Here is a 27,517-nt window from a genome sequence, read left to right as displayed (position 1 = left end):
TGAATATCACTGAGAATACAGCGATATTCACGCATTAGCGACAAAATGCTTTTAGCCATGTTATCCACCTCCCATTGGATAACGTGGCTAAGAGCTGGTCTGGGCAGGTGTTAGTATTTGGAGATATTCGCGCTTAGCGCAAATATTTCCAACACTACGCCTGCCTTGCTAATAGGCGATAGCAACGTTAGCGAATGCCTTCGGTCGCTAACTGGTTGGGTACGCCCACTTTGCATGTCATCAGCGATAAACATCGCTGACATGCAAAGCGGGCCTCAAATAGCTCACTATTGCGTAAAAGCTGTCGCTAACACTGGTAGCGCAAGCTTGCTAATAGGGCGATAGAATTATCGCTGCTTAGCGGCCGAAAACGGCCACTAAATCGGCGATAATTGCCTATCGCCCCCCTTGGTAATATGCCCCCAGGTTCCCCAGCTTTCAGGTTGGCCACTCTAGCCATTAAGCCTTTAAGATCCGTAATTCTCACACACTACAAAATGCTGTTCACATACTCCGGCACAGAGGTCTCCACCTCTGCGCCTACTATCCTTCCTGTGTGGAGAGCTCAGACCCCAATGCGGAGCTGAGGGCAGTATATTCTTTAATAGTAAACGTGGAAGGGGCAGAGGGGCGTGGGTGCAAAATGGGGAACACTCATTTCTAAAGGGGAGGGGTTAAGGGAGGAGTAACGAGGGTGAAGATAGGGTCAGAGAGGGGCTAAGGGAGGGGCATACACCCACCCACAGAAGAGAAAGCCCATTCGTCTCCACAAGGTGCACCAATAAAGTTACATCTAAAGTTACTACTGCCAAAGGGGGGCAACAACAGTTGTAAATCCACTACAGCTCTGAGCTGGAGAATGTCCAGCACCACACATGGCCGCCATTGGTACTGCAACATCCTCCCTTAGAAAATAATGGAAGCAGGGGCTTAAAATAAAGTTAACAATAATGTAAAAAAAGATTGTACTGTTCTTCACTTAAAATAAAGATATCAAATGAATTAACGCTAATATTCATCTTAAAAATGTGTTTACTATTTTCTTTCATCTTTAAAAGACGTTTAAAGTTTACCCTACACTGTACCAGAGGGAGCTCTCCGCCCCAGTGGCTCAGATCTCTGCCTCAGTGTGAAAAGTTACAAGTCTTTACACTTTTAAATTGAGCTCCACCACATTAATACAGTGAGGGGGTTGTGATGGGGGCATGTAAGTCTACACTTTTGAGTAACTAATCATTGCTAACCCGCAAGAATTCTGAAACAGTTTTATTAAATGGTGTCATCCATGCCTAAATTCTCTTTGAATTTGGTCATTCACCCATCCATCCATTCATCCATCTATCCATTCTTACTTCTCTCCGTCCTTCCTCCTCTCCTTCCTTCCGTCTCTCATTCCTTCGTTCACTCCTTCCTTCCTTCTCTCCGTCCTTCTTTCTCTCCACCCATCGTCCTCCCCATCCTCCCTCCATCGATCGTTAACTCTCTCCATCAATGCATTGCTCCATCAATCTACCAGCCCACCCGTCTCTTCACCCACCCATCCTTCAGTCCACCCCTTGCTTCTTTCCAGTCATGCTGCCTTGGTTCATTTGTTCCCCCTCCCCACTGGTCTATGTTACTTCTCTTGCAGAGATGTTTATAACCTTTTGTTTGGAGACCAGTGAAGCAATCAAAGTCAACAGAACACATGTTAAAGGTTTTATGCTACACACACTGCCGGTAGTGGCGTCCACACTCGCTCAACTGCCTCGAAGTGCTTTACTGTCTGACAGTGATCTGCCTCTAACTGTTTATAGCATGACCTATTTTTTCAGATACCCCATAAGTTTTCCTGCATCCTCATGAGTTCTCCAGCAGTTTTTCAGTATTCCTCCGAGAATATATTTCTCCGAGCCCCACCATAAGTTCCCTTGCACCTTCCTTGAGTTCCCCTTCACCTTACAATAGTTCTCTTGTACCCTACAGCAGTTTTCCTTCACCTTACAATAGTTCTCATGTACCGTACAGCAGTACTCCTTCACCTTAAAATAGTTCTCATGTACCGTACAGCAGTTCTCCTTCACCTTAAAATAGTTCTCTTGCACCGTACAGCAGTTCTCCTTCACCTTACAATAGTACATCAGTTCTCCTTCACTTTACAATAGTTCTCATGTACCGTACAGCAGTTCTCCTTCACTTTACAATAGTCCTCATGTACCGTACAGCAGTTCCCCTTCACCTTACAATAGTTCTCTTGTACAGTACAGTAGTTCGCCTTCACCTTACAATAGTTTTCTTGTACCGTACAGCAGTTCTCCTGCCTTATAATTGTTCTCTTGTACTGTACAGCAGTTCTACTTCACCTTACAATAGTTCTCTTGTACTGTACAGCAGTTCTCTTACCTTACAATAGTTCTCTGGTACAGTACGACAGTTCCCCTTCACCATACAATAGTTCTCTTGCACCGTACAGTAATTCTCCTTCACCTTACAATAGTTCTCTTGCACCGAACAGCAGTTCCCCTTCCCGTTACATTAGTTCTCTTGTACCATACATCAGTTTTCCTTCACCTTACAATAGTTCTCTTGTACTGTACAGCAGTTCCCCTTCACCTTACAATAGTTCTCTTGTACCGTACAGCAGTTCGCCTTCACCTTACAATAGTTCTCTTGTACCGTACAGCAGTTCGCCTTCACCTTACAATAGTTCTCTTGTACCGTACAGCAGTTCCCCTTCACCTTACAATAGTTCTCTTGTACAGTACAGTAGTTCTCCTTCACCTTACAATAGTTCTCTTGTACCGTACAGTAGTTCTCCTTCACCTTACAATAGTTCTCTTGCACCGTACAGCAGTTCTCCTTCACCTTACAATAGTTCTCTTGTACAGTACAGTAGTTCTCCTTCACCTTACAATAGTTCTCCTGTACCGTACAGTAGTTCTCCTTCACCTTACAATAGTTCTCTTGCACCGAACAGCAGTTTCCCTTCACCTTACAATAGTTCTCTTCTACCGTACAGCAGTTTTCCTTCACCTTACAATAAATCTCTTGTACCCTACAGCAGTTCACCTTCACCTTACAATAGTTCTCTTGTACCGTACAGCAGTTCGCCTTCACCTTACAATAGTTCTCTTGTACCGTACAGCAGTTCCCCTTCACCTTACAATAGTTCTCTTGTACTGTACAGCAGTTCGCCTTCACCTTACAATAGTTCTCTTGTACCGTACAGCAGTTTTCCTTCACCTTACAATAGTTCTCTTGTAAAGTACAGCAGTTTTCCTTCATCTTACAATAGTTCTCTGGCACCGTACAACAGTTTTCCTTTACCTTACAATAGTTCTCTTGAACCACACAGCAGTTCTCCTTCACCTTACAATAGTTCTCTTGTACCGTACAGCAGTTCTCCTTCACCTTACAACAGTTCTCTAGGACCGTAAAGCAGTTCTCCTTCACCTTACAATAGTTCTCTTCTGCAGTTTTTCAGTATTCCTCCGAGAATATATTTCTCCGAGCCCCAAAATAAGTTCCCTTGCACCTTCCTTGAGTTCTCCTTCACCTTACAATAGTTCTCTTGTACCCTACAGCAGTTTTCCTTCACCTTACAATAGTTCTCATGTACTGTACAGTAGTTCCAATTCACCTTACAATAGTTCTCATGTACCGTACAGCAGTTCTCCTTCACCTTAAAATAGTTCTCTTGCACCGTACAGCAGTTCTCCTTCACCTTACAATAGTACATCAGTTCTCCTTCACTTTACAATAGTTCTCATGTACCGTACAGCAGTTCTCCTTCACTTTACAATAGTTCTCATGTACCGTACAGCAGTTCCCCTTCACCTTACAATAGTTCTCTTGTACAGTACAGTAGTTCGCCTTCACATTACAATAGTTTTCTTGTACCGTACAGCAGTTCTCCTGCCTTACAATAGTTCTCTGGTACAGTACGACAGTTAACCTTCACCATACAATAGTTCTCTTGTGCCGAACAGCAGTTCCCCTTCCCGTTACAATTGTTCTCATGTACCGTACAGCAGTTTTCCTTCACCTTACAATAGTTCTCTTGTACTGTACAGCAGTTCCCCTTCACCTTACAATAGTTCTCATGTACCGTACAGCAGTTCTCCTTCACCTTAAATTAGTTCTCTTGCACCGTATAGCAATTCTCCTTCACCTTACAATAGTACATCAGTTCTCCTTCACCTTACAATAGTTCTCCTGTACCGTACAGCAGTTCACCTTCACCTTACAATAGTTCTCTTGTACCGTACAGCAGTTCCCCTTCACCTTACAATAGTTCTCTTGTACAGTACAGTAGTTCTCCTTCACCTTACAATAGTTCTCTTGTACCGTACAGTAGTTCTCCTTCACCTTACAATAGTTCTCTTGCACCGAACAGCAGTTTCCCTTCACCTTACAATAGTTCTCTTGTACCGTACAGCAGTTCACCTTCACCTTACAATAGTTCTCTTGTACCGTACAGCAGTTCGCTTTCACCTACAATAGTTCTCTTGTACCGTACAGCAGTTCCCCTTCACCTTACAATAGTTCTCTTGTACTGTACAGCAGTTCGCCTTCACCTTACAATAGTTCTCTTGTACCGTACGGCAGTTCTCCTTCACCTTACAATATTTCTCCTGTACCACACAGCAGTTTTCCTTCACCTTACAATAGTTCTCTTGTACCGTACAGCAGTTTTCCTTCACCTTACAATAGTTTTCTTGTACCGTACAGCAGTTTTCCTTCACCTTACAATAGTTCTCTTGTACAGTACAGCAGTTTTCCTTCACCTTACAACAGTTCTCTTCTACCGAACAGCAGTTTCCCTTCACCTTACAATAGTTTTCTGGTACCGTACAGCAGTTCTCCTTCACCTTACAATAGTTCTCCTGTACCGCACAGCAGTTCTCCTTCACCTTACAATAGTTCTCTTGCACCGAACAGCAGTTCCCCTTCACCTTACAATAGTTCTCTTGTACCGTACAGCAGTTTTCCTTTACCTTACAATAGTTCTCTTGAACCACACAGCAGTTCTCCTTCACCTTACAATAGTTCTCTTGAACTGCACAGCAGTTTCCCTTCACCTTACAATAGTTCTCTTGTACCGAACAGTAATTTACCTTCACCTTACAATAGTTCTCTTGTACCGAACAGCAGTTCCCCTTCACCTTACAATAGTTCTCTTGTACCGTACAGCAGTTCTCCTTCACCTTACAATAGTTCTCTGGTACCGCACAGCAGTTCTCCTTCACCTCAGAATAGTTCTCTTATACCGCACAGTAGTTTCCCTTCACCTTACAATAGTTCTCTGGTACCGTACAGCAGTTTTCCTTCACCTTACAATAGTTCTCTTGTACCGTACAGCAGTTCCTCTTCACTTCACCTCACAATAGTTCTCTTGTACCGCACAGCAGTTTCCCTTCACCTTACAATAGTTCTCTGGTACTGTACAGCAGTTTTCCTTCACCTTAAAATAGTTCTCTTGTACCGTACAGCAGTTCCCCTTCACTTCACCTTACAATAGTTCTCTAGTACCGTACAGCAGTTCCCCTTCACTTCACCTTACAATAGTTCTCTTGTACCCCACAGCAGTTCTCCTTCACCTTACAATAGTTCTCATGTACCGTACAGCAGTTCTCCTTCACTTTACAATAGTTCTCATGTACCGTACAGCAGTTCCCCTTCACCTTACAATAGTTCTCTTGTACAGTACAGTAGTTCGCCTTCACCTTACAATAGTTTTCTTGTGCCGTACAGCAGTTCTCCTGCCTTACAATTGTTCTCTTGTACCGTACAGCAGTTCTACTTCACCTTACCATAGTTCTCTTGTACTGTACAGCAGTTCTCTTGCTTTACAATAGTTCTCTGGTACAGTACGACGGTTCCCCTTCACCATACAATAGTTCTCTTGCACCGTACAGTAGTTACCCTTCACCTTACAATAGTTCTCTTGCACCGAACAGCAGTTCCCCTTCCTGTTACAATAGTTCTCTTGTACCATACAGCAGTTTTCCTTCACCTTACAATAGTTCTCCTGTACTGTACAGCAGTTCCCCTTCGCCTTACAATAGTTCTCTTGTACCGTACAGCAGTTCGCCTTCACCTTACAATAGTTCTCCTGTACCGTACAGCAGTTTACCTTCACCTTACAATAGTTCTCTTGTACCGTACAGCAGTTCCCCTTCACCTTACAATAGTTCTCTTGTACAGTACAGTAGTTCTCCTTCACCTTACAATAGTTCTCTTGCACCGAACAGCAGTTTCCCTTCACCTTACAATAGTTCTCTTGTACCGTACAGCAGTTCAACTTCACCTTACAATAGTTCTCTTGTACCGTACAGCAGTTCGCTTTCACCTACAATAGTTCTCTTGTACCGTACAGCAGTTCCCCTTCACCTTACAATAGTTCTCTTGTACTGTACAGCAGTTCGCCTTCACCTTACAATAGTTCTCTTGTACCGTACGGCAGTTCTCCTTCACCTTACAATATTTCTCCTGTACCACACAGCAGTTTTCCTTCACCTTACAATAGTTCTCTTGTACCGTACAGCAGTTTTCCTTCACCTTACAATAGTTTTCTTGTACTGTACAGCAGTTTTCCTTCACCTTACAATAGTTCTCTTGTACAGTACAGCAGTTTTCCTTCACCTTACAACAGTTCTCTTCTACCGAACAGCAGTTTCCCTTCACCTTACAATAGTTTTCTGGTACCGTACAGCAGTTCTCCTTCACCTTACAATAGTTCTCCTGTACCGCACAGCAGTTCTCCTTCACCTTACAATAGTTCTCTTGCACCGAACAGCAGTTCCCCTTCACCTTACAATAGTTCTCTTGTACCGTACAGCAGTTTTCCTTTACCTTACAATAGTTCTCTTGAACCACACAGCAGTTCTCCTTCACCTTACAATAGTTCTCTTGAACTGCACAGTAGTTTCCCTTCACCTTACAATAGTTCTCTTGTACCGAACAGTAATTTACCTTCACCTTACAATAGTTCTCTTGTACCGAACAGCAGTTCCCCTTCACCTTACAATAGTTCTCTTGTACCGTACAGCAGTTCTCCTTCACCTTACAATAGTTCTTTGGTACCGCACAGCAGTTCTCCTTCACCTCACAATAGTTCTCTTATACCGCACAGTAGTTTCCCTTCACCTTACAATAGTTCTCTGGTACTGTACAGCAGTTTTCCTTCACCTTACAATAGTTCTCTTGTACCGTACTGCAGTTCCTCTTCACTTCACCTCACAATAGTTCTCTTGTACCGCACAGCAGTTTCCCTTCACCTTACAATAGTTCTCTGGTACTGTACAGCAGTTTTCCTTCACCTTAAAATAGTTCTCTTGTACCGTACAGCAGTTCCCCTTCACTTCACCTTACAATAGTTCTCTAGTACCGTACAGCAGTTCCCCTTCACTTCACCTTACAATAGTTCTCTTGTACCGCACAGCAGTTCTCCTTCACCTTACAATAGTTCTCATGTACCGTACAGCAGTTCTCCTTCACCTTACAATAGTTCTCTGGTACCGTACAGCAGTTCTTCTTCACCTTAAAATAGTTCTCTGGTACCGCACAGCAGTTCTCCTTCACCTTACAATAGTTCTCATGTACCGTACAGCAGTTCTCCTTCACCTTACAATAGTTCTCTTGTACCGTACAGCAGTTCCCCTTCACTTCACCTTACAATAGTTCTCTAGTACCGTACAGCAGTTCCCCTTCACTTCACCTTACAATAGTTCTCTTGTACCGCACAGCAGTTCTCCTTCACCTTACAATAGTTCTCATGTACCGTACAGCAGTTCTCCTTCACCTTACAATAGTTCTCTGGTACCGTACAGCAGTTCTTCTTCACCTTAAAATAGTTCTCTGGTACCGCACAGCAGTTCTCCTTCACCTTACAATAGTTTTCATGTACCGTACAGCAGTTCTCCTTCACCTTACAATAGTTCTCTTGTACCGCACAGCAGTTCTCCTTCACCTTAAAATAGTTCTCTGGTACCGCACAGCAGTTCTCCTTCACCTTACAATAGTTCTCTGGTACCGTACAGCAGTTCTTCTTCACCTTAAAATAGTTCTCTGCTACCGCACAGCAGTTCTACTTCATCTTACAATAGTTCTCTTGTACCGTACAGCAGTTTTCCTTCACCTTACAATAGTTCTCTTGTACCGAACAGTAATTTACCTGCACCTTACAATCGTTCTCTTGTACCGAACAGTAATTTTCCTTCACCTCACAATAGTTCTCTTGTACCGTACAGCAGTTTTCCTTTACCTTAGAATAGTTCTTTTGAACCGCACAGCAGATCCCCTTCACCGTTCAATAGTTCTCTTGTACCGCACAGCAGTTTTCCTTCACCTTACAATAGTTCACATGTACCACACAGCAGTTCTCCTTCACCTTACAATAGTTCTCTGGTACCGTACAGCAGTTTCCCTTCACCTTACAATAGTTCTATTCTACTGTACAGCAGTTTCCCTTCACCTTACAATAGTTCTCTGGTACCGGACAGAAGTTCTCCTTCACCTTACAATAGTTCTCTTGCACCGAACAGCAGTTCCCCTTCACCTTACAATAGTTCTCTTGTACCGTACAGCAGTTTTCCTTTACCTTACAATAGTTCTCTTGAACCGCACAGCAGTTCTCCTTCACCTTACAATAGTGCTCTTGAAACGCACAGCAGTTCCCCTTCACCTTACAATAGTTCTCTTGTACCAAACAGTAATTTACCTTCACCTTACAATAGTTCTCTTGTACCGAACAGCAGTTCTCCTTCGCCTTACAATAGTTCCCTGGTACCGTACAGCAGTTCTCCTTCCCCTTACAGTAGTTCTCTGGTACCGCACAGCAGTTCTCCTTCACCTCACAATAGTTCTCTTGTACCGCACAGCAATTTCCCTTCACCTTACAATAGTTATCTGGTACCGTACAGCAGTTTTCCTTCACCCACCATGAGTTCAAATGCACCCACCATGAGCTCACATGCACCCACCATGTGTCCACATGCACCCACCATGAGTTCACATGCACCCACCATGAGTTTACAGGCACCCACTATGAGTTCACATGGACCCACAATGAGCCCACATGCACCCACCATGAGTCCACATGCACCCACCATGAGTTCAAATGCACCCACCATGAGCTCACATGCACCCACCATGAGTCCACATGCACCCACCATGAGTTCACATGCACCCACCATGAGTCCACATGCACCCACCATGAGTTCACATGCGCCCACCATGAGTTCACAGGCACCCACCATGAGTTCACATGCACCCACAATGAGTCCACATGCACCGTCCATGAGTCTGCATGCACCCACCATGAGTCCACATGCACCCACCATGAGTTCACATGCACCCACCATGAGTTCACATGCACCCACAATGAGTTCACATGCACCCACCCTGAGTCCACATGCACCCCCATGAGTCCACTTACACCCCCATGAGTCCACATTCACCCAATATGAGCCCACATGCACCCACCATGAGTGCACATGCACCCACCCTGAATCCACATGCACCCACTGCAAGTCCACATGCACCCTCCATGAGTTCACAGGCACCCACTGAAAGTCCACATGCACCCACCATGAGTGCACATGCACCCACCATGAGTTCACTTGCACCCACAATAAGTTCTCTTGCACGCACCATGAGTCCACATGCACCCACCATGAGTTCACATGCGCCCACCATGAGTTCACAGGGACCCACTGCGAGTTGACATGCACCCACCATGAGTTCACAGGCACCCACCATGAGCCCACATGCACCCACAATGAGCCCACATGCACCCACCATGAGTTCACAGGCACCCACTGCGAGCCCACAGGCCCCCACTGCGAGCCCACATACACCCACCATGAGTTCACAGGCACCGACCATGAGTCCACCTGCACCCACCATGAGTTCACAGGCACCCACCATGAGTCAACATGCACCCACAATGAGTTCACATGGACCCACCATGAGCCCACATGCACCCACCATGAGTCCCCATGCGCCCACCATGAGTTCACAGGCACCCACCGCGAGCCCACATGCACCCACCATGAATTCACAGGCACCGACCATGAGTCCACCTGCACCCACCATGAGCCCACATGCACCCACCATGAGTTCAAATGCACCCACCATTAGTTCACAGGCACCCACTGCGAGCCCACATACACCCACCATGAGTTCACAGGCACCGACCATGAGTCCACCTGCACCCACCATGAGTTCACAGGCACCCACCATTAGTCAACATGCACCCACAATGAGTTCACGTGGACCCACCATGAGCCCACATGCACCCACCATGAGTCCCCATGCACCGTCCATGAGTCCCCATGCACCCACCATGAGTTCACAGGCACCGACCATGAGTCCACCTGCGCCCACCATGAGTTCACATGCACCCACCATGAGTCAACATACACCCACCATGAGTCTGCCTGCACCCACCATGAGTTCACAGGCACCCACCGCGAGCCCACATGCACCCACCGCGAGCCCACATGCACCCACCATGAGTCCACATGCACCCACCATGAGTCCACATGCACCCACCATGAGTTCACTTGTACCCACCATGAGTCCATATGCACCCACCATGAGTTCAAATGAACCCACCATGAGCTCACATGCACCCACCATGAGTCCACATGCACCCACCATGAGTTCACATGCACCCACCATGAGTTCACTTGTACCCACCATGAGTCCATATGCACCCACCATGAGTTCAAATGAACCCACCATGAGCTCACATGCACCCACCATGAGTCCACATGCACCCACCATGAGTTCACATGCACCCACCATGAGTTCACTTGTACCCACCATGAGTCCATATGCACCCACCATGAGTTCAAATGAACCCACCATGAGCTCACATGCACCCACCATGAGTCCACATGCACCCACCATGAGTTCACATGCACCCACTATATGTTCACATGCACCCACAATGAGTCCACATGCACCCACTATGAGTTCACATGCACCCTCACTGAGTCCCCACTCTCACAAGGAACATGGCTGAAATGACCTCTGATGTTCTTGCTGTTGTCTCCCTCCAGGTGAACGGGAAGGGGTATCTCAATGAATATGGCTGGAGGGACCTCTGACGTTCTTGCTGTTTTATTTATTTATTTTATTTTAAAGGTTTTGTATAGCGCAAACAAGACCCGTGCGGGTATCAGAGCTCTTTACAGGGCAAATGTAAGAAACAGAATCAAACATAGAAAAACATAGGTGAGTTTAATACAAACTAGCATCTAATACAGACAAGCCATTGTATTGCAAGATATAGACATAGTTTGTGTAAATTTAGTCATGAGAGTAGATTTCACTTCTTCTTTGAAAGATACGGTAGAGGGATTCAGCCTGGTTTCTGGGGCCAGAGCATTCCGGATCCTAGGAGCCGTCCCTGACATGGTCCGGTTGTATTTTTTCTCCTTGGAAAATCGTTGAGGTTTCAGTAGAAGATTACTGGAGCCTCTGGAGGACCTGTTACCACCAGAAAGCCCCAGTTGCTGAGCTAGGTGACTGGGAGTGTTGTGATGTGTGGCCTTGTGCGTCAAACATGCGATTTTTAGTTGAATTCTGGCCTCGAAAGGTAGGCAGTTGAGGGCTCTAAGTTCAGGGGAGATGTGACATTTTCTTTTGGAGCCTGTGATGAGTCTAGCAGCTGCATTGATTGACGCTCTTAGAGGGGTCGTCGCCGATCTGGGAAGACCACAAAGAGAGACTCTCCCATGTTCCACTCTTGGGATTACTAGTGCTTGAACTGCCAGTTTGAAGTCATTTGCGGGAAGGAAGGGTTTCCGTCTTCTCAAGGTGTTCATCTGTTGTCTCTCTCCAGGTGGATGGGAATGGGTGTCTCAATGAATGGGGCTGAAGCAAACTCTAAAGCTCTCTCTGTCGTCTCTCTCCAGGTGAACGGGAAGGGGCTGTCCCAGGAGCAGACGCTGGAGGCGCTGAGGGCTGGCAAGGACCCCCTGCTGATCCAGGTGCTTCGACGCAGCCCGCGGATGAAGGGTGTCACCGGGGGCAGCGGATCCCTCCACAACATGCACTTTGTCGACAGCGGCACCCAAACCGACATCACGTTTGACCACATCATGGCACTGGGCAAGCTGCGTCCACCCTCGCCGCCAGTGGTCACCTTGGAGCCCTACGTCCTCTCTGAGCTGTGAGTATCTCTCTGCTCCTAATCCCTGCTGGACGACCCTCAAAGTAGCAATGATACTGAGATTTGCACGCATGTTGGGGTCAGTGCCGTTTGTACACCGCAAGATGTCACTCATTGTCCCTTCGGGGCAGGAGCCGCTAAGGCTTGTTTGACTCAGGGCCTGATTATGATCTTGATGGACAGGGTTACTCGGTCACAAAAACGTGACAGATATCCTGTCCGCCAAGTTACAATTCCATTGTATCCTATGGAGCTTGCAATATCCCTCACGTTTGTGATGGAGTATCCCGTCGGCCAAGTTCGTAATCTTGCCTTCAGTCACTAGTTTGACAAGGTGACCGTCTAAATACTGAGCATGAAAGTATGCATTTGCGATTTATAAATTGCAAATTTTATGAAATTGCAATTTTGGAAACGCAAATGCTTATGCATGTAGGAATTGCAAACAAAATTGTGATTCCTACACATTCCTTATTTGCGACTCGCAAATTGCGAATCGCAAATAAGGAATTGCTTCCCATTTATTCCTATGGGCCTAGAGTCCCATAGGAATGACTGGAAATTGCATGAGCAATTTGCGAGTACCAAATAGGTACTCACAAATTGCACATGCAATTTCAAAGGTGCAAGGGTGCCAAAAGGCCACCCTGATGCACCCCCAAAATTGGCATGTGTGACATGTGGCGAACACACAAGGGCATGTGTGTGCGCCACGTGGCACTTTGAAAAAGGCACTTTTGTGCATTTTTCAAAGGAATCACAAATTACCATTCCTTTGAAAATCTCGGTAATTTGAGATTCCTTAATGCAAAGTCGCAATCTCAGATTGCTTCGTGCATTGCAGTTGAGGGATCGCAAATTGCGATTCCCGAAATGCATTCACAATTGGGGTCATCGCGAAATTTGTTATCCCCTAAATTAAGAAATTGCATTTGACTTGATGTATCCCGAATGCAACAATACCGGTCGCAAAAGGGCAGATTCTGCGAGTCTGCCCCTTCGCGACCGGTATTTACAATGATGCATGCGCCCCTGAGTCTGTTGGGGGTATTCACTCAAACATTCATCCCTCACTTGTCGATCTAATAGGCCACAGAGATGTTTTGGGATTAGTTCCATTGCTGCTTCATTGGCATTAGCACAAGACCATTGCGAATGGAACCAGAAGGGAGGCGCTATGGGAGGGAGGCGGTATGGGAGGCAGCCTTCTAGGCACTGTGATTGGTGATTTGGGAGATGCACGTGTCACGCGCGTTGCGTGGAGTTTGGCTGCCGCCCCATGAATGTGGAGTTTCCTGCTGCCCTGTGTGTCAACAGTTCATGTCTGTACAGATGGGTCGTGCATTTGCTGTAATTGCTTGTGTGGTCAACACAAAAGCGGCTGAAAGAAGTGAGTGATTTCAAAGCAGAAACAATGGCTGTGGAAGGGCTCTTTTTTCCTTAGAATAAAGTCATTATTTTAACAGCGCTGTGCAGGCTGCTGTCACCCTGCTTGTCAAATTACAAAGGGACCTATTGTGTGCGATAATTCATGTCTGCAGGGGAATGTGAACAAAGGGGAAAGAAAGGGATTGGTAGGTAGAGGGTGGAGCTGCAGAGAGTGGGACTGACAGGGCCAGGGACCCCTAAAGCCCCCGGCTGCGGGCAGGGTTGGAAGGTTAGGGGACAGTGCCCTGCCCCGGTATGCAATACAGCATGCAGCTTGAAACACAACATTTCTAAAACAGCAAACATGGCCTTCCTTTTTGATCAAGGCTAAAGGAGCAATGAAACTGCTGATACAGGGCCCTGTGACTCTGCCAACGGGAGACGACCTATACAACGCGGACGTTTCACCATGGTAGGTTTACAACGCAGGCTTTACAATGATAGTTGTTTCAATGACTTGCACTGGTTGGCGCTGTAAGGTAAGGAATAGTATGGTACTATCCCTAAGTCCAGCGCCACCCAGCGCATGTCGTTGAAACGACTTGCGTTGTAAAACCTGCGTTGTAACATACCACAATCAACATGATCACGTAGTAACATCATACATTCCCTGCCAACACCCTGCCCCCTCCCAGGTGTGTTTTTATAGGGGTGAGCATAAGATGTGGAATTCCGTTTAAAGTAACCACACGGAATTACCAAAAATTCAGTGAGATAACGAGGAATTGTGCAAAAAGAGTACTTCTGCATTCAGGGTCATTTTCTTAGCTCCGCCTTCTCACGTCCAAAACGGACACAAGGATGCATTTTGCGTTCAGAAATAGAGCTACATCCACAAAACGTGAACAGTTAGTGTGAGCAGCTGCTCGCGCTCACTACATGTGCACTCGGGGTAGGATTACCCTCCAATTTACTCCTGGCATTTAGCTCTGATTTCTTAGAGTAAAGAGCACACTCGTGTCCAAAATTGACACAATTTTTCAGTATGAAATAGCGCTAAATGTAACACAGCAACAATAGTGAGCGCGAGCAGCCGCTTGCAGTCGCTAAATGCGCTCTTGCGGTAGGATTTTTCCCCCCAAATTACTCTTAATTAGGCAAGTGGGAGTCGTCCTGTCACTAACGGTAATTCTGCGTAAAAGAGTTATGCAGGATTACTGAAATTACTCAGATTATACTACAATAATCGAAATTATGCCCAGGTCTAGATTATATTCCAAGTTCGGATGCACAGTCGCTGAAACCACGCCCAGGCGTCCAAGACGCAGTAATTTGGGGTCCAGAAGCATCGGGCCACTCCGTTTTCCCCAGAGCGGTGGGCTACTACTGGTAAAAAGCATTTTAATACTATTGGGCCAATATAGCTTTATTAAAACCGCAAAAAATAAACATGAAATAAATATCTACCCATATTGACTAATTTTTCCCCTTGAATTAAAATGTACTTTCATATTGTAGCAAAAAGATCATTTCCTGGTCTCTTGCTCCCTCTGCTGTGCAAATGTAGGTACTGCCATGCACTTGTTTCTCCATACCGAGGTGCTGTTGCGTCTAAAGGCAAGAAGTTGCTGGTGAGCTACATTCAGCTAACCAGCCTCACCTGTGAGCAGCTCTCCAGCCACCTGTGAGTAGCTCTCCAGCCACCTGTGAGTAGCTCTGCAGCCACCTGTGAGCAGCTCTGCAGCCACCTGTGAGCAGCTCTCCAGCCACCTGTGAGCAGCTCTGCAGCCACCTGTGAGTAGCTCTCCAGCCACCTGTGAGTAGCTCTGCTGCCACATGTGAGTAGCTCTCCAGCCACCTGTGTAAATGTAAATGTAAATTGATACTTGTATAGCGCGCTACTCACCCACAAGGGTCTCAAGGCACTTCTACGAATACCGCTGTGGAACCCGTCCTGGCTTTCCCTGTGAGGCGTCCACTCCTGGGCACCCCCAAGGTGGAGGCCAGGCATCCTTTGCGTTGTGGGGGCCGTTGTGGAGATTAAGCAAGCTATTGCCCAGAGTTGCAGAGTGGGACTCCATGATTGGAATAGGCACTGAGGCGAGAATTATCAGGTCCGTGGAATTTTGAGCCCAAGACCCGCCGAGGCGGGGAATTGAACCCTGGTCCCGGGCTAGACCTCTGCATCAGGGTCTGCCGCTCTAACCATTGCACCTGTGAGTAGCTCTCCAGCCACCTGTGAGCAGCTCTCCAGTGTTCAAACCACCATATTAAATTAGAAGATTTTGCTTGGCTGAATTCATATATGAAAAGCGTGTATTCAAGATGAAAACGTATGTATTTTCAGAGCTCATCACTGATGTTTGGAGGAAAATGGTTGAATTTCCAATTGAGTTCCAATTCAACCATTCCAGCCATTCAGTTGGGCAACAATAAACATATTTTGGCATCAACATGCTCTTTAGGGTTCACATGTGCTTTACAAATCCACATGTTATGCTACATTTAAAGTTAATATTTGAGTGTTGAATCATGAGGCGTTGGGGAAAGAGATGGGGAGCGGGGGTTGCGGGAGACCGGTTAGATAGGTTGAGGAAATAAACGCACATTTACTGATCGAGGGAGGGGGAGGGGGACCTCGGGGATGGGAATGGAGGAATGTTTTGTCCTGAACACAGGTGATAAGGCTGTATCTTGTTATTACTGTTTTTTGCAAATGTTGTGGCTGCAACTGATGTATGTCTATATGTACTGGCACCCCAGGCGGAAATGAGACGCAAAGACTCGCACAGGATATGATATGTGCGAAGAACCGGGACTCAGTCGCCTGACGTATATGTCACACTATAACAGCGTCTTAATAACATGAAGTGTTGTTGATGCACTGATAGCTGAATTCTGTTGATACTGTGTTTGAAGTACACGAAGTGTGAACTGTGCTGTCGAAAATGACATAGAAATGCCAATAAAAAGAGTTGACAAAAAAAAATGAGGCGTTGGGGAGTTATTAGTACCCTGGTGCTAGGGGGAATAGTCTTGAAGGGTGTGTCATCTTGCATGATGGGGATACTACTACAGTACTAGTAATCTTAGTAGTTAGGGAAGGTTTTCATTGAACATGAATAGATCTTACTACAGAAAAGGTTGGAGACTCCTAGTCTGAATTGAAGATTGTTTCCTTGTTCCAGCAGGAAGGAAAAATCGATTGCCACATATACCCCTGTGGCCAGTCCCTTTCACACACACTCAGGGGCCCTCAGAGGCCCGCACTGGCCTTACTACTGCCGAAGAGATCTTGTGTCGTGAGACTGTGAAAACTGTGCACCAGCCCACATAGCACCGGTCACCACCACTCAAAGAACACTGCACCCTCAGCACCTTCAACTACACGCTGAGGCGCAGTGCACCACCACCATCACAGCAGTGCAACACCACCTGCGGCAAACTGCGAAATCACCCACTGTGTAGTGTACCCCCACCAATGTTTGCTGCATCACTACACACAGCAAATACACCACTACCACCGAACAGTGCACCACCCCCTCAGGACAGTGAACTTCCCCCTTCAGCATAAACCACAGTCACCAAAGGAGCAGTGTAGCACAATCAGTGGCAGTGCACCACACACCCAGGACACCACCCACCGTTCGACACAGCGACACACCTGCCACCCCACTGCCTGGTTGCCCCAGTTTTGAAGCAGGAGCTCGGTTAATGCAGTTGAAAAGCACAGTTGCTATTTTCTTGGCACTACACCCTCAAGTACAAACTCTGGGGCATATTTACAAGCCCACTTGCCCCGGCGGCGCTAAGCACCCAATAATATTTATGAGCCTACTTTGCGTGCCTTGGAATGGCCTCATAGATATGAGGTAAGGCAACACCGCGCAAATAACTATAGTGCCTTACCCTGCGCTTGGGAGGCGTTCCATGGGCAACACGGCAGGGGTTCCCCCGCAACACCCATGGATTTCGATGCCTCCCCGGATTTAGAAGACCATGTCAATCTGGGGCACCGCCAGAACCTTACATCTCCTGAGCTGAGGTGTAACGAGGAGAAATAACTTACTTTCTCCTAATTTCTTCCTCTTTCTATGCGCGCTGCATTGTGCAGCACACGTAGAAAGAGAAAAAAGCCTCCCAGGAGTGCTTTGTGCAGGAAGTTGCCCCTTCCTGCACAAAAACAACCCTGAATGAAACGCAGACATCCTTGCCACATGGTGCAAGGGTGCCTGCTTTGGCGCTAGGCTTCTGAAACGGCGTCAGCGCAGGGGGCAAGGACAGGAGTCTGCTGAATGCCCTAGACATGGCTCATTCTTGCCCTGTCACCTCGACGCAGGGCAGCTCAGCGAGTTGATTAGCTGTGCTGGATAAACATGCCTCCCAGTGTCTGCCACCTTTAAATTTTGTAGAATCCTGAAGCATACTATGGGCTTTTCATGGGAATCATATGTTTTTGTTGAGATTAACATGTCCAAGGGCAGCCATCACAAACACTGACAGACACTTCTTTCAAACCAACGAAGGCTTCACCACCTACAGCCCTGCAGGGGTCGCCATCACAGCCTTCTTCAGCACCATTTACAACGCGCTCATGAGCCTTTCACATCCAGGCGCAGAGGGGCGGTCTTACCACCTCAGGTGGGATCATAGAAATAGGTCTGTTCATCAAACATGCAGGTGCTGAGCCATAGCTGACATTTTAGGGGCTGCATGAGTGACACACTTTGGCAAGCTCTGGTGGCGCGCTGCTGGTGGTGCTTCTGGATGGACGTCAGGTGTTGGACCGGTCAGTCATATTGCTTGTCCACTGGTCTGGTTAAAGCAGGCTTAGGTTGGAGCCCAGATTCAGCCGACGTCTCGTTGGTCAATTTCCTCCTCAGAAAACCAACGTGTAGGAGTGTGATGGTTACTAGGTGTGTTTGTACTCTCACGGGCAGTGCTGACAGGGGAAACGGGTATTGCCAGCTGCAGCAGAATCCTGATGAGGGTCCTGGCACTTAACTTTTTTCACAAATTAAGCACTGGTGGGAAGACGGTGCACCACCATATTCAGGATGATTCTATCTATTCACATTACAATTGTTGGTGACATAGAGAAGGAGAGGACCACGCAGGGGGGAGAGAGAGAGAGAGAGGCAGGCATCAGTCACTCCTCCCACCCACCGATCCATCCACCTCTGTGCTCCAAAGAATAACCACAGAAACATTAACATGTTCAATGCAAATGAAAGTCTTCTATGCAAGTAAAAATCTTAGCACCACATTTTTGGGAGTCCAATTGAAAAGCATGAAATAAATTGAAAAACATATTTTTAAAAGCAGGATAGACAGCAGGCTGGAGGGTTTTAAAATGTTTTGTTATGCTGAGGAAAAGTACCCCTCTGTTCCAGTCAGTGCTCAGTAATCTTTGATAGTGCCCTGGGATCCAGGACTCACATCCACTCACACAGCTCGCTGGATGCTAATAGAGACAGGTGTCATACGCTGTAAAACTTAACAGTGCAGAAATTACTAGCAAACTCTGTCCATTGCCCGATCAATGACAGATAATAGATATCAGGCTCAAATTCTGAACATTCTGTGCAATTAATGGACGCGTGGTTAACCTACGTCACTCACTCACAAAAGAGGCTAGACCTAATGCAGGACAGGATGGACCAGCATCCTTCACTTCTACTCTGTCCCAGGGGGAGGTGGGAGTTTACACCTGCACTGAAGAAGGCACTTTTAAAAAGAAGTGGAGTAAGCTGAGGGGCAGCCCTCACAGGCAAAGGGTAAAGTGAAGAAAACATGCAGAGGTCACTTCCGCCTCCTCGCCATGGCACTTAACAACTTCGCTGCGGCGGCAATTCCGCCGCAGCACTAGGGGGGGGGGGGGGGGGGAGCGGCGCTCGCATGCTCGTGACGGAGCCGCTCCGTCACGAGCTGCGGTTGCGCTGTGCTTATGGCCCCGCCCGCTCAATAGAACGCGCCACGCAGGCACGGCGGCAGGGCCATGACGGAACCGCTCCGTCATGAGCACAGCGCAACCGCGGCTCATGACGGAGCGGCTCCGTCATGAGCATGGAACCGGTTAAAGCCCGTCTGAGGTACGACAGCGAGAGCCCCTCTCAGACGTTAACGTGATCAGAAAGGAATGAAGGGAGATGAAAAATAGTGATGCAGTAGGTGGTGCGGCTTTGGTAAGTTTCTGGTACATATTTCCACTACCATGGAATAATAGTGCTGCCATGTGCTCTCTGTGTGTTTTACTTACAAGCCAGACACATCAGCTTTACCAATGCGTGTTATTGTTGTTTCCTGTCGTTTGTAAGAAAAAGCCCTAACATTGTGTTCAGTAGTGTCCAGCTGATGTACGGATGGTCAGTGAGACAATATTTTCTCCCCCACTGCCCACCTGGTTACAATGAAGGCCACGCCAGGATCTGGCTAACGGGAGCTGTAAAGTGATAACAGAATCCCCCGTCTCCACTTGTCGTTTTAAGCCAAAAGGGGTAGTCAGTGGAAAGGGCACTTGGGTTACACTGAGAACAAGAATGTTGGGTGACAAAGAATGAGGATGGAGAACAAAGACCATCCCTGTTTTTTTAGGTCGAGCCTAGGCAGCACTTGCAGCGTCCCGTTGAGACATGTTGTATACACTTAGTGGGCTTACAGCCCGCCCATTGCCTTCTCATTCGTTACTTCAATTGTCTTTTAAAAAGGCTTCTTCTTATGGCTTTTTGTTTTACATCGGTTTTCAGGGCACCCATCGGGCAGGAGTTCTACGATGCCGCAGAGTTCATTGAAGGAGGACCGCAGGAGGGCGACCGAGTAGACGAGCTGGAGTATGAGGTAAGATGGAGACAATGAGGAATCCTGGCTTAGGGATGATCGAGGATGGATGAGGGACGAAGATTTCCTAAAATGGATGCTGCACTGGTGAGATTAGAAAGGCTTAGTCAGAGTACAGCGGCTGCTGAGGTCCTGGAGGACCCATATAGGCATTAGCTGTGGTCCGGGAGGAATTAGACAGGCACAGTCCGAGGCTCACCATCACTGAGGTCATGCTGAGATCAAACATACACAGAGTATAGAAGTATATAAGGTCCTAGAGGGATGAGGCAAGAACTGGATGACATCCTGTACGAATCTGAGAGGCAATGGTTGAGATTCAGGAGGGATCAGACAGGCACAGTCAATGCACATTCATGGCTGAGTCTTCAAGGCCTAAGACAGCTTGAAATAGCGCTGGTCTGAGTTTTAATATGGATGCTTTAAAGAAATAGCCATCTTTCTCAACTTTTGATTTGTTTTAAGTTTATCCCAAATAATCAGAAGCTAGTCACTGTCATGTATAGTGGATGCTTCCATCATCTTGTTGTCCTGATGAAGACTCTATAATTAGCCATTACCTCGGGTTGAGGCATCAACATGTTTATCATATTGTCTGAGCATTTCATGTACATCATTTTCGTGCCTCTACTGGCATTGGAGTCTGCGCTGCGCTCTTATGTGAATTGTTTTGCAGAGCCAATATATTGTTCTGCTGTGCACATTCACATCTTGCCACTGCTCGCGTGCACTGTGCCAACACGTGAAGAACCAACTTTGCTGTCTTTGTGTTTTTAATTAGACTGCAGTGAATGCAGGATTTACATTTAAAACCCTTTTCTTGAGGGTCAGCATATTCTGGTTCCCAAACCTAAGGGATTCAGTTTCTTTTTTTGAGTTAATGCGAGGGAGCGACTGCAGTCCTTGATGGATTAGAAAGGCAAAGTCAATGTACATAAGGGGCTGAAATCCTGGAGATTTCAGACAGGCACAGACGAGGTCCTGGAGGGATCAGAAAGGTACAGTCACAGCACAGTGGTGGCCGAGGTCCTGGAGGGATCAGACAGGCACAGTCACAGCACAGTGGTGCACAGTGGTGGCTGAGGTCCGGGAGGGATCAGACAGGCGCAGTTACAGCACAGTGGTGGCTGAGGTCCGGAAGGGATCAGACAGACACAATCGCAGCACATTGGGGACTGAGGTCCGGAAGGGATCAGACAGGCACAGTCGCAGCACATTGGGGACTGAGGTCCGGAAGGGATCAGACAGGCACAGTCGCAGCACAGTGGTGGCTGAGGTCCGGAAGGGATCAGACAGGCACAGTCGCAGCACAGTGGGGACTGAGGTCCGGAAGGGATTAGACAGGCACAGTCGCAGCACAGTGGTGGCTGAGGTCCGGAAGGGATCAGACAGGCACAGACGCAGCACAGTGGTGGCTGAGGTCCGGAAGGGATCAGACAGGCACAGTCGCAGCACAGGGGTGGCTGAGGTCCGGAAGGGATCAGACAGGCACAGACGCAGCACAGTGGTGGCTGAGGTCAGGAAGGGATCAGACAGGCACAGACGCAGCACAGTGGTGGCTGAGGTCAGGAAGGGATCAGACTGGCACAGTCACAGCACAGTAGTGGCTAAGGTCCGGAAGGGATCAGACAGGTACAGTCGCAGCACAGTGGTGGCTGAGGTCCGGAAGGGATCAGACAGGCACAGTCGCAGCACAGTGGTGGCTGAAGTCCGGAAGGGATCAGACAGGCACAGTCGCAGCACAGTGGTGGCTGAGGTCCGGAAGGGATCGGACAGGCACAGTCGCAGCGCAGTGGTGGCTGAGGTCCGGAAGGGATCAGACAGGCACAGTCGCAGCACAGTGGTGGCTGAGGTCCGGAAAGGATTGATCAGACTGGCACAGTCACAGCACAGTGGTGGCTGTGGTCCGGAAGGGATCAGACAAGCACAGTCGCAGCACAGTGGTGCCTGAGGTCCGGAAGGGATCAGACAGGCACAGTCGCAGCACAGTGGTGGCTGAGGCCTGGAAGGGATCAGACAGGCACAGTCGCAGCACAGTGGTGCCTGAGGTCCGGAAGGGATCAGACAGGCACAGTCGCAGCACAGTGGTGACTGAGGTCCGGAAGGGATCAGACAGGCACAGTGGCAGAAAAGCGGTGGCTGAGGTCCAGAAAGGATCAGACAGGCACAGTCGCAGCACAGTGCTGCCTGACGTCCGGAAGGGATCAGACAGGCACAGTCGCAGCACAGCAGTGGCTGAGGTCCGGAAGGGATCAGACAGGCACAGTCGCAGCACAGTGGTGGCTGAGGTCCGGAAAGGATTGATCAGACTGGCACAGTCACAGCACAGTGGTGGCTGTGGTCCGGAAGGGATCAGACAAGCACAGTCGCAGCACAGTGGTGCCTGAGGTCCGGAAGGGATCAGACAGGCACAGTCGCAGCACAGTGGTGGCTGAGGCCTGGAAGGGATCAGACAGGCACAGTCGCAGCACAGTGGTGCCTGAGGTCCGTAAGGGATCAGACAGGCACAGTCGCAGCACAGTGGTGACTGAGGTCCGGAAGGGATCAGACAGGCACAGTGGCAGAAAAGCGGTGGCTGAGGTCCAGAAAGGATCAGACAGGCACAGTCGCAGCACAGTGCTGCCTGACGTCCGGAAGGGATCAGACAGGCACAGTCGCAGCACAGCAGTGGCTGAGGTCCGGAAGGGATCAGACAGGCACAGTCGCAGCACAGTGGTGGCTGAGGTCCGGAAGGGATCAGACAGGCACAGACGCAGCACAGTGGTGACTGAGGTCAGGAAGGGATCAGACTGGCACAGTCACAGCACAGTAGTGGCTAAGGTCCAGAAGGGATCAGACAGGTACAGTCGCAGCACAGTGGTGGCTGAGGTCCGGAAGGGATCAGACAGGCACAGTCGCAGCACAGTGGTGGCTGAGGTCCGAAAGGGATCAGACAGGCACAGTCGCAGCACAGTGGTGGCTGAGGTCCGGAAGGGATCGGACAGGCACAGTCGCAGCACAGTGGTGGCTGAGGTCCGGAAGGGATCAGACAGGCACAGTCGCAGCACAGTGGTGGCTGAGGTCCAGAAAGGATTGATCAGACTGGCACAGTCACAGCACAGTGGTGGCTAAGGTCCGGAAGGGATCAGACAAGCACAGTCGCAGCACAGTGGTGCCTGAGGTCCGGAAGGGATCAGACAGGCACAGTCGCAGCACAGTGGTGGCTGAGGTCCGGAAGGGATCAGACAGGCACAGTCGCAGCACAGTGGTGGCTGAGGTCCGGAAGGGATCAGACAGGCACAGACGCAGCACAGTGGTGGCTGAGGTCAGGAAGGGATCAGACTGGCACAGTCACAGCACAGTAGTGGCTAAGGTCCGGAAGGGATCAGACAGGTACAGTCGCAGCACAGTGGTGGCTGAGGTCCGGAAGGGATCAGACAGGCACAGTCGCAGCACAGTCGTGGCTGAGGTCCGGAAGGGATCAGACAGGCACAGTCGCAGCACAGTGGTGGCTGAGGTCCGGAAGGGATCGGTCAGGCACAGTCGCAGCACAGTGGTGGCTGAGGTCCGGAAGGGATCAGACAGGCACAGTCGCAGCACAGTGGTGGCTGAGGTCCGGAAAGGATTGATCAGACTGGCACAGTCACAGCACAGTGGTGGCTGTGGTCCGGAAGGGATCAGACAAGCACAGTCACAGCACAGTGGTGCCTGAGGTCCGGAAGGGATCAGACAGGCACAGTTGCAGCACAGTGGTGGCTGAGGTCCGGAAGGGATCAGACAGGCACAGTCGCAGCACAGTGGTGCCTGAGGCCTGGAAGGGATCAGACAGGCACAGTCGCAGCACAGTGGTGACTGAGGTCCGGAAGGGATCAGACAGGCACAGTGGCAGAAAAGCGGTGGCTGAGGTCCAGAAAGGATCAGACAGGCACAGTCGCAGCACAGTGCTGCCTGACGTCCGGAAGGGATCAGACAGGCACAGTCGCAGCACAGCAGTGGCTGAGGTCCGGAAGGGATCAGACAGGCACAGTCGCAGCACAGGGGTGGCTGATGTCCGGAAGGGATCAGACAGGCACAGTCGCAGCACAGTGGTGGCTGAGGTCCGGAAGGGATCAGACAGGCACAGACGCAGCACAGTGGTGGCTGAGGTCAGGAAGGGATCAGACTGGCACAGTCACAGCACAGTAGTGGCTAAGGTCCGGAAGGGATCAGACAGGTACAGTCGCAGCACAGTGGTGGCTGAGGTCCGGAAGGGATCAGACAGGCACAGTCGCAGCACAGTGGTGGCTGAGGTCCGAAAGGGATCAGACAGGCACAGTCGCAGCACAGTGGTGGCTGAGGTCCGGAAGGGATCGGACAGGCACAGTCGCAGCACAGTGGTGGCTGAGGTCCGGAAGGGATCAGACAGGCACAGTCGCAGCACAGTGGTGGCTGAGGTCCGGAAAGGATTGATCAGACTGGCACAGTCACAGCACAGTGGTGGCTGTGGTCCGGAAGGGATCAGACAAGCACAGTCGCAGCACAGTGGTGCCTGAGGTCCGGAAGGGATCAGACAGGCACAGTCGCAGCACAGTGGTGGCTGAGGTCCGGAAGGGATCAGACAGGCACAGTCGCAGCACAGTGGTGCCTGAGGTCCGGAAGGGATCAGACAGGCACAGTCGCAGCACAGTGGTGACTGAGGTCCGGAAGGGATCAGACAGGCACAGTGGCAGAACAGCGGTGGCTGAGGTCCAGAAAGGATCAGACAGGCACAGTCGCAGCACAGTGCTGCCTGACGTCCGGAAGGGATCAGACAGGCACAGTCGCAGCACAGCAGTGGCTGAGGTCCGGAAGGGATCAGACAGGCACAGTCGCAGCACAGTGGTGGCTGAGGTCCGGAAGGGATCAGACAGGCAGGGTAAGACAATGGCTGAGGTCCTGGAAGTGCCACAAAGGCACAGCCAGAATCTGCACTGAGGTGGAATCTTGGGCAGAGGGAGCCCTGTTAGCACTGTCTCTAGCAGAGGAACTGAGGCTGCCTGGGAATATTCAGTGGAGGGTGGGCTGCCCACAGGGGCCATGCTCTGCAGCCCTGCACAGCGACAGTCCGCAGGTGCTGAAAGAAGACTCGGCCTACAGCCCACAAACTGAAACTATTTTGTAAAAGTGGCCTTGAAGGAATCCAGTACCCCAAAACTCCTGTCTCATCCCCCCTAAATCTGGGATACTTAAAGCCTGGGAGATGCAACATTCTTTTTTAAATTCAGTTCCAATGAAAGGTGCAATACAGGAACAACTAGCTGAGTGCAACAAGTGTCAACGCAGCTCCTCATGGTAGAGTGTGAGGGGGCCACAGCAGTGCCATGTGCTGTGGCCCCCAGGGGCCGAGTGTCCGCACCAGCCCTGCACAGCTGCACTGACATTCCCTGCAGCTTGTGTGAGCACCTCAGCTTCTATACTCTGGGGTGTGGCTTAACCTGCATCACTACTCTTCACAGCAGAATACACCTGACAATTCTCTCTTCCTTCACTAGAACAAGCTGGTCACCTCCAGGAGCTATGATTCCCACTCCCCAGTGAGTCACGACTCCCTGGGGTGGAGCTGTCTTAGAACTCCCTTCGCCTCTCACTAGCCTACCCCAGGAGGTGGAGCTGTCTGGGGAAGGTGCTCTGTATCCATGATTTGCACTAAGCTTTTTCTTTCTTTCTCTCTTTCTTTCTTTCTTTCTTTCCTTGTTTCCTTCTCTCTCTTTTTCTTTCTTTCTTTCTTTCTTTCTTTCTTTCTTTCTTTCTTTCCTTCTCTCTCTTTTTCTTTCTTTCTTTCTTTCTTTCTTTCTTTCCTTCTCTCTCTTTTTCTTTCTTTCTTTCTTTCTTTCTTTCTTTCTTTCTTTCTTTCTTTCCTTCTCTCTCTTTTTCTTTCTTTCTTTCTTTCTTTCTTTCTTTCTTTCTTTCTTTCTTTCTTTCTTTCTTTCTTTCTTTCCTTCTCTCTCTCTTTCTTTCTTTCTTTCTTTCTTTCTTTCTTTCTTTCTTTCCTTCTCTCTCTCTTTCTTTCTTTCTTTCTTTCTTGTGTGTCTTTCTTTCTTTCTCTCTTTCTCTCTTTCTTTCTTTCTTTCTTTCTTTCTTTCTTTCTCTCTTTCTTTCTTTCTTTCTTTCTTTCTTTCATTCTTTCTTTCTCTCTTTCTCTCTTTCCTTCTTTCTTTCTTTCTTTCTCTCTTTCTTTCTCTCTCTCTTTCTTTCTCTCTCTCTTTCTTTCTTTCTTTCTTTCTTTCTTTCTTTCTTCCTTTTGTTTCTTTCTCTCTTACACCCTTCGTTCTTTCTCTCTTTCTTTCTTTCTTCCTTTCTTTCTTTCTTTCTCTATTTCCTTCTTTCTTTCTTTCTTTCTTTCTTTCTTTCTTGTGTGTCTTTCTTTCTTTCTTTCTCTCTCTCTTTCTTTCTTTCTTTCTTTCTTTCTTTCTTTCTTTCTTTCTCTCTTTCTTTCTCTCTCTCTTTCTTTCTCTCTCTCTTTCTTTCTTTCTTTCTTTCTTTCTTTCGCTCTTTCTCTCTTTCTTTCTTTCTTTCTTTCTTTCTTTCTTTCTTTCTTTCTTTCTTTCTTTCTCTCTCTCTTTCTTTCTTTCTTTCTTTCTTTCTTTCTTTATTTCTTTCTTTCTTTCTTTCTCTCTTTCTCTCTTTCTTTCTCCCTCTCTTTCTTTCTTTCTTTCTTTCTCTCTCTCTTTCTTTCTTTCTTTCTTTCTTTCTTTCTTTCTTTCTTTCTTTCTTTCTATCTATCTATCTTTCTTTCTTTCTTTCTATCTATCTTTCTTTCTTTCTTTCTCTCTTTCTCTCTTTCTTTCTTTCTTTCTTTCTTTCTTTCTTTCTTTCTTTCTTTCTTTCTCTCTTTCTTTCTTTCTTTCTTTCTCTCTTTCTTTCTTTCTTTCTTTCTTTCTTTCTCTCTTTCTTTCTTTCTTTCTTTCTTTCTTTCTTTCTTTCCTTCTCTCTCTTTTTCTTTCTTTCTTTCTTTCTTTCTTTCTTTCTTTCTTTCTTTCTTTCCTTCTCTCTCTTTTTCTTTCTTTCTTTCTTTCTTTCTTTCCTTCTTTCTTTCTTTCTTTCCTTCTCTCTCTTTTTCTTTCTTTCTTTCTTTCTTTCTTTCTTTCTTTCTTTCCTTCTCTCTCTCTTTCTTTCTTTCTTTCTTTCTTGTGTGTCTTTCTTTCTTTCTCT

The 27,517-nt window shown here is 48.0% G+C and overlaps 1 protein-coding gene across 2 annotated transcripts in view; it reads left to right on the top strand.

The window, feature by feature from the left end:
- Window positions 1–27,517, top strand: part of PDZD4 (PDZ domain containing 4) — a 302,598-nt gene that overhangs the window by 234,162 nt on the left and 40,919 nt on the right. For both annotated transcript variants that reach the window (XM_086940233.1, XM_086940232.1), the window contains exons 2-3: window positions 11,907–12,163; window positions 20,278–20,368. In XM_086940233.1, the coding sequence (XP_086796359.1) occupies window positions 11,907–12,163; window positions 20,278–20,368 (348 nt within the window). The remainder of the gene's footprint in view (window positions 1–11,906; window positions 12,164–20,277; window positions 20,369–27,517) is intronic.

This window comes from Lissotriton vulgaris, chromosome 10 (genome assembly GCF_964263255.1).
Source record: "Lissotriton vulgaris chromosome 10, aLisVul1.2, whole genome shotgun sequence".
Classification (NCBI taxonomy): Eukaryota; Metazoa; Chordata; class Amphibia; order Caudata; family Salamandridae; genus Lissotriton; species Lissotriton vulgaris.
The sequence above is the reverse complement of the archived record's forward strand: the minus strand, read 5'-3'. Positions and strand labels throughout refer to the sequence as shown.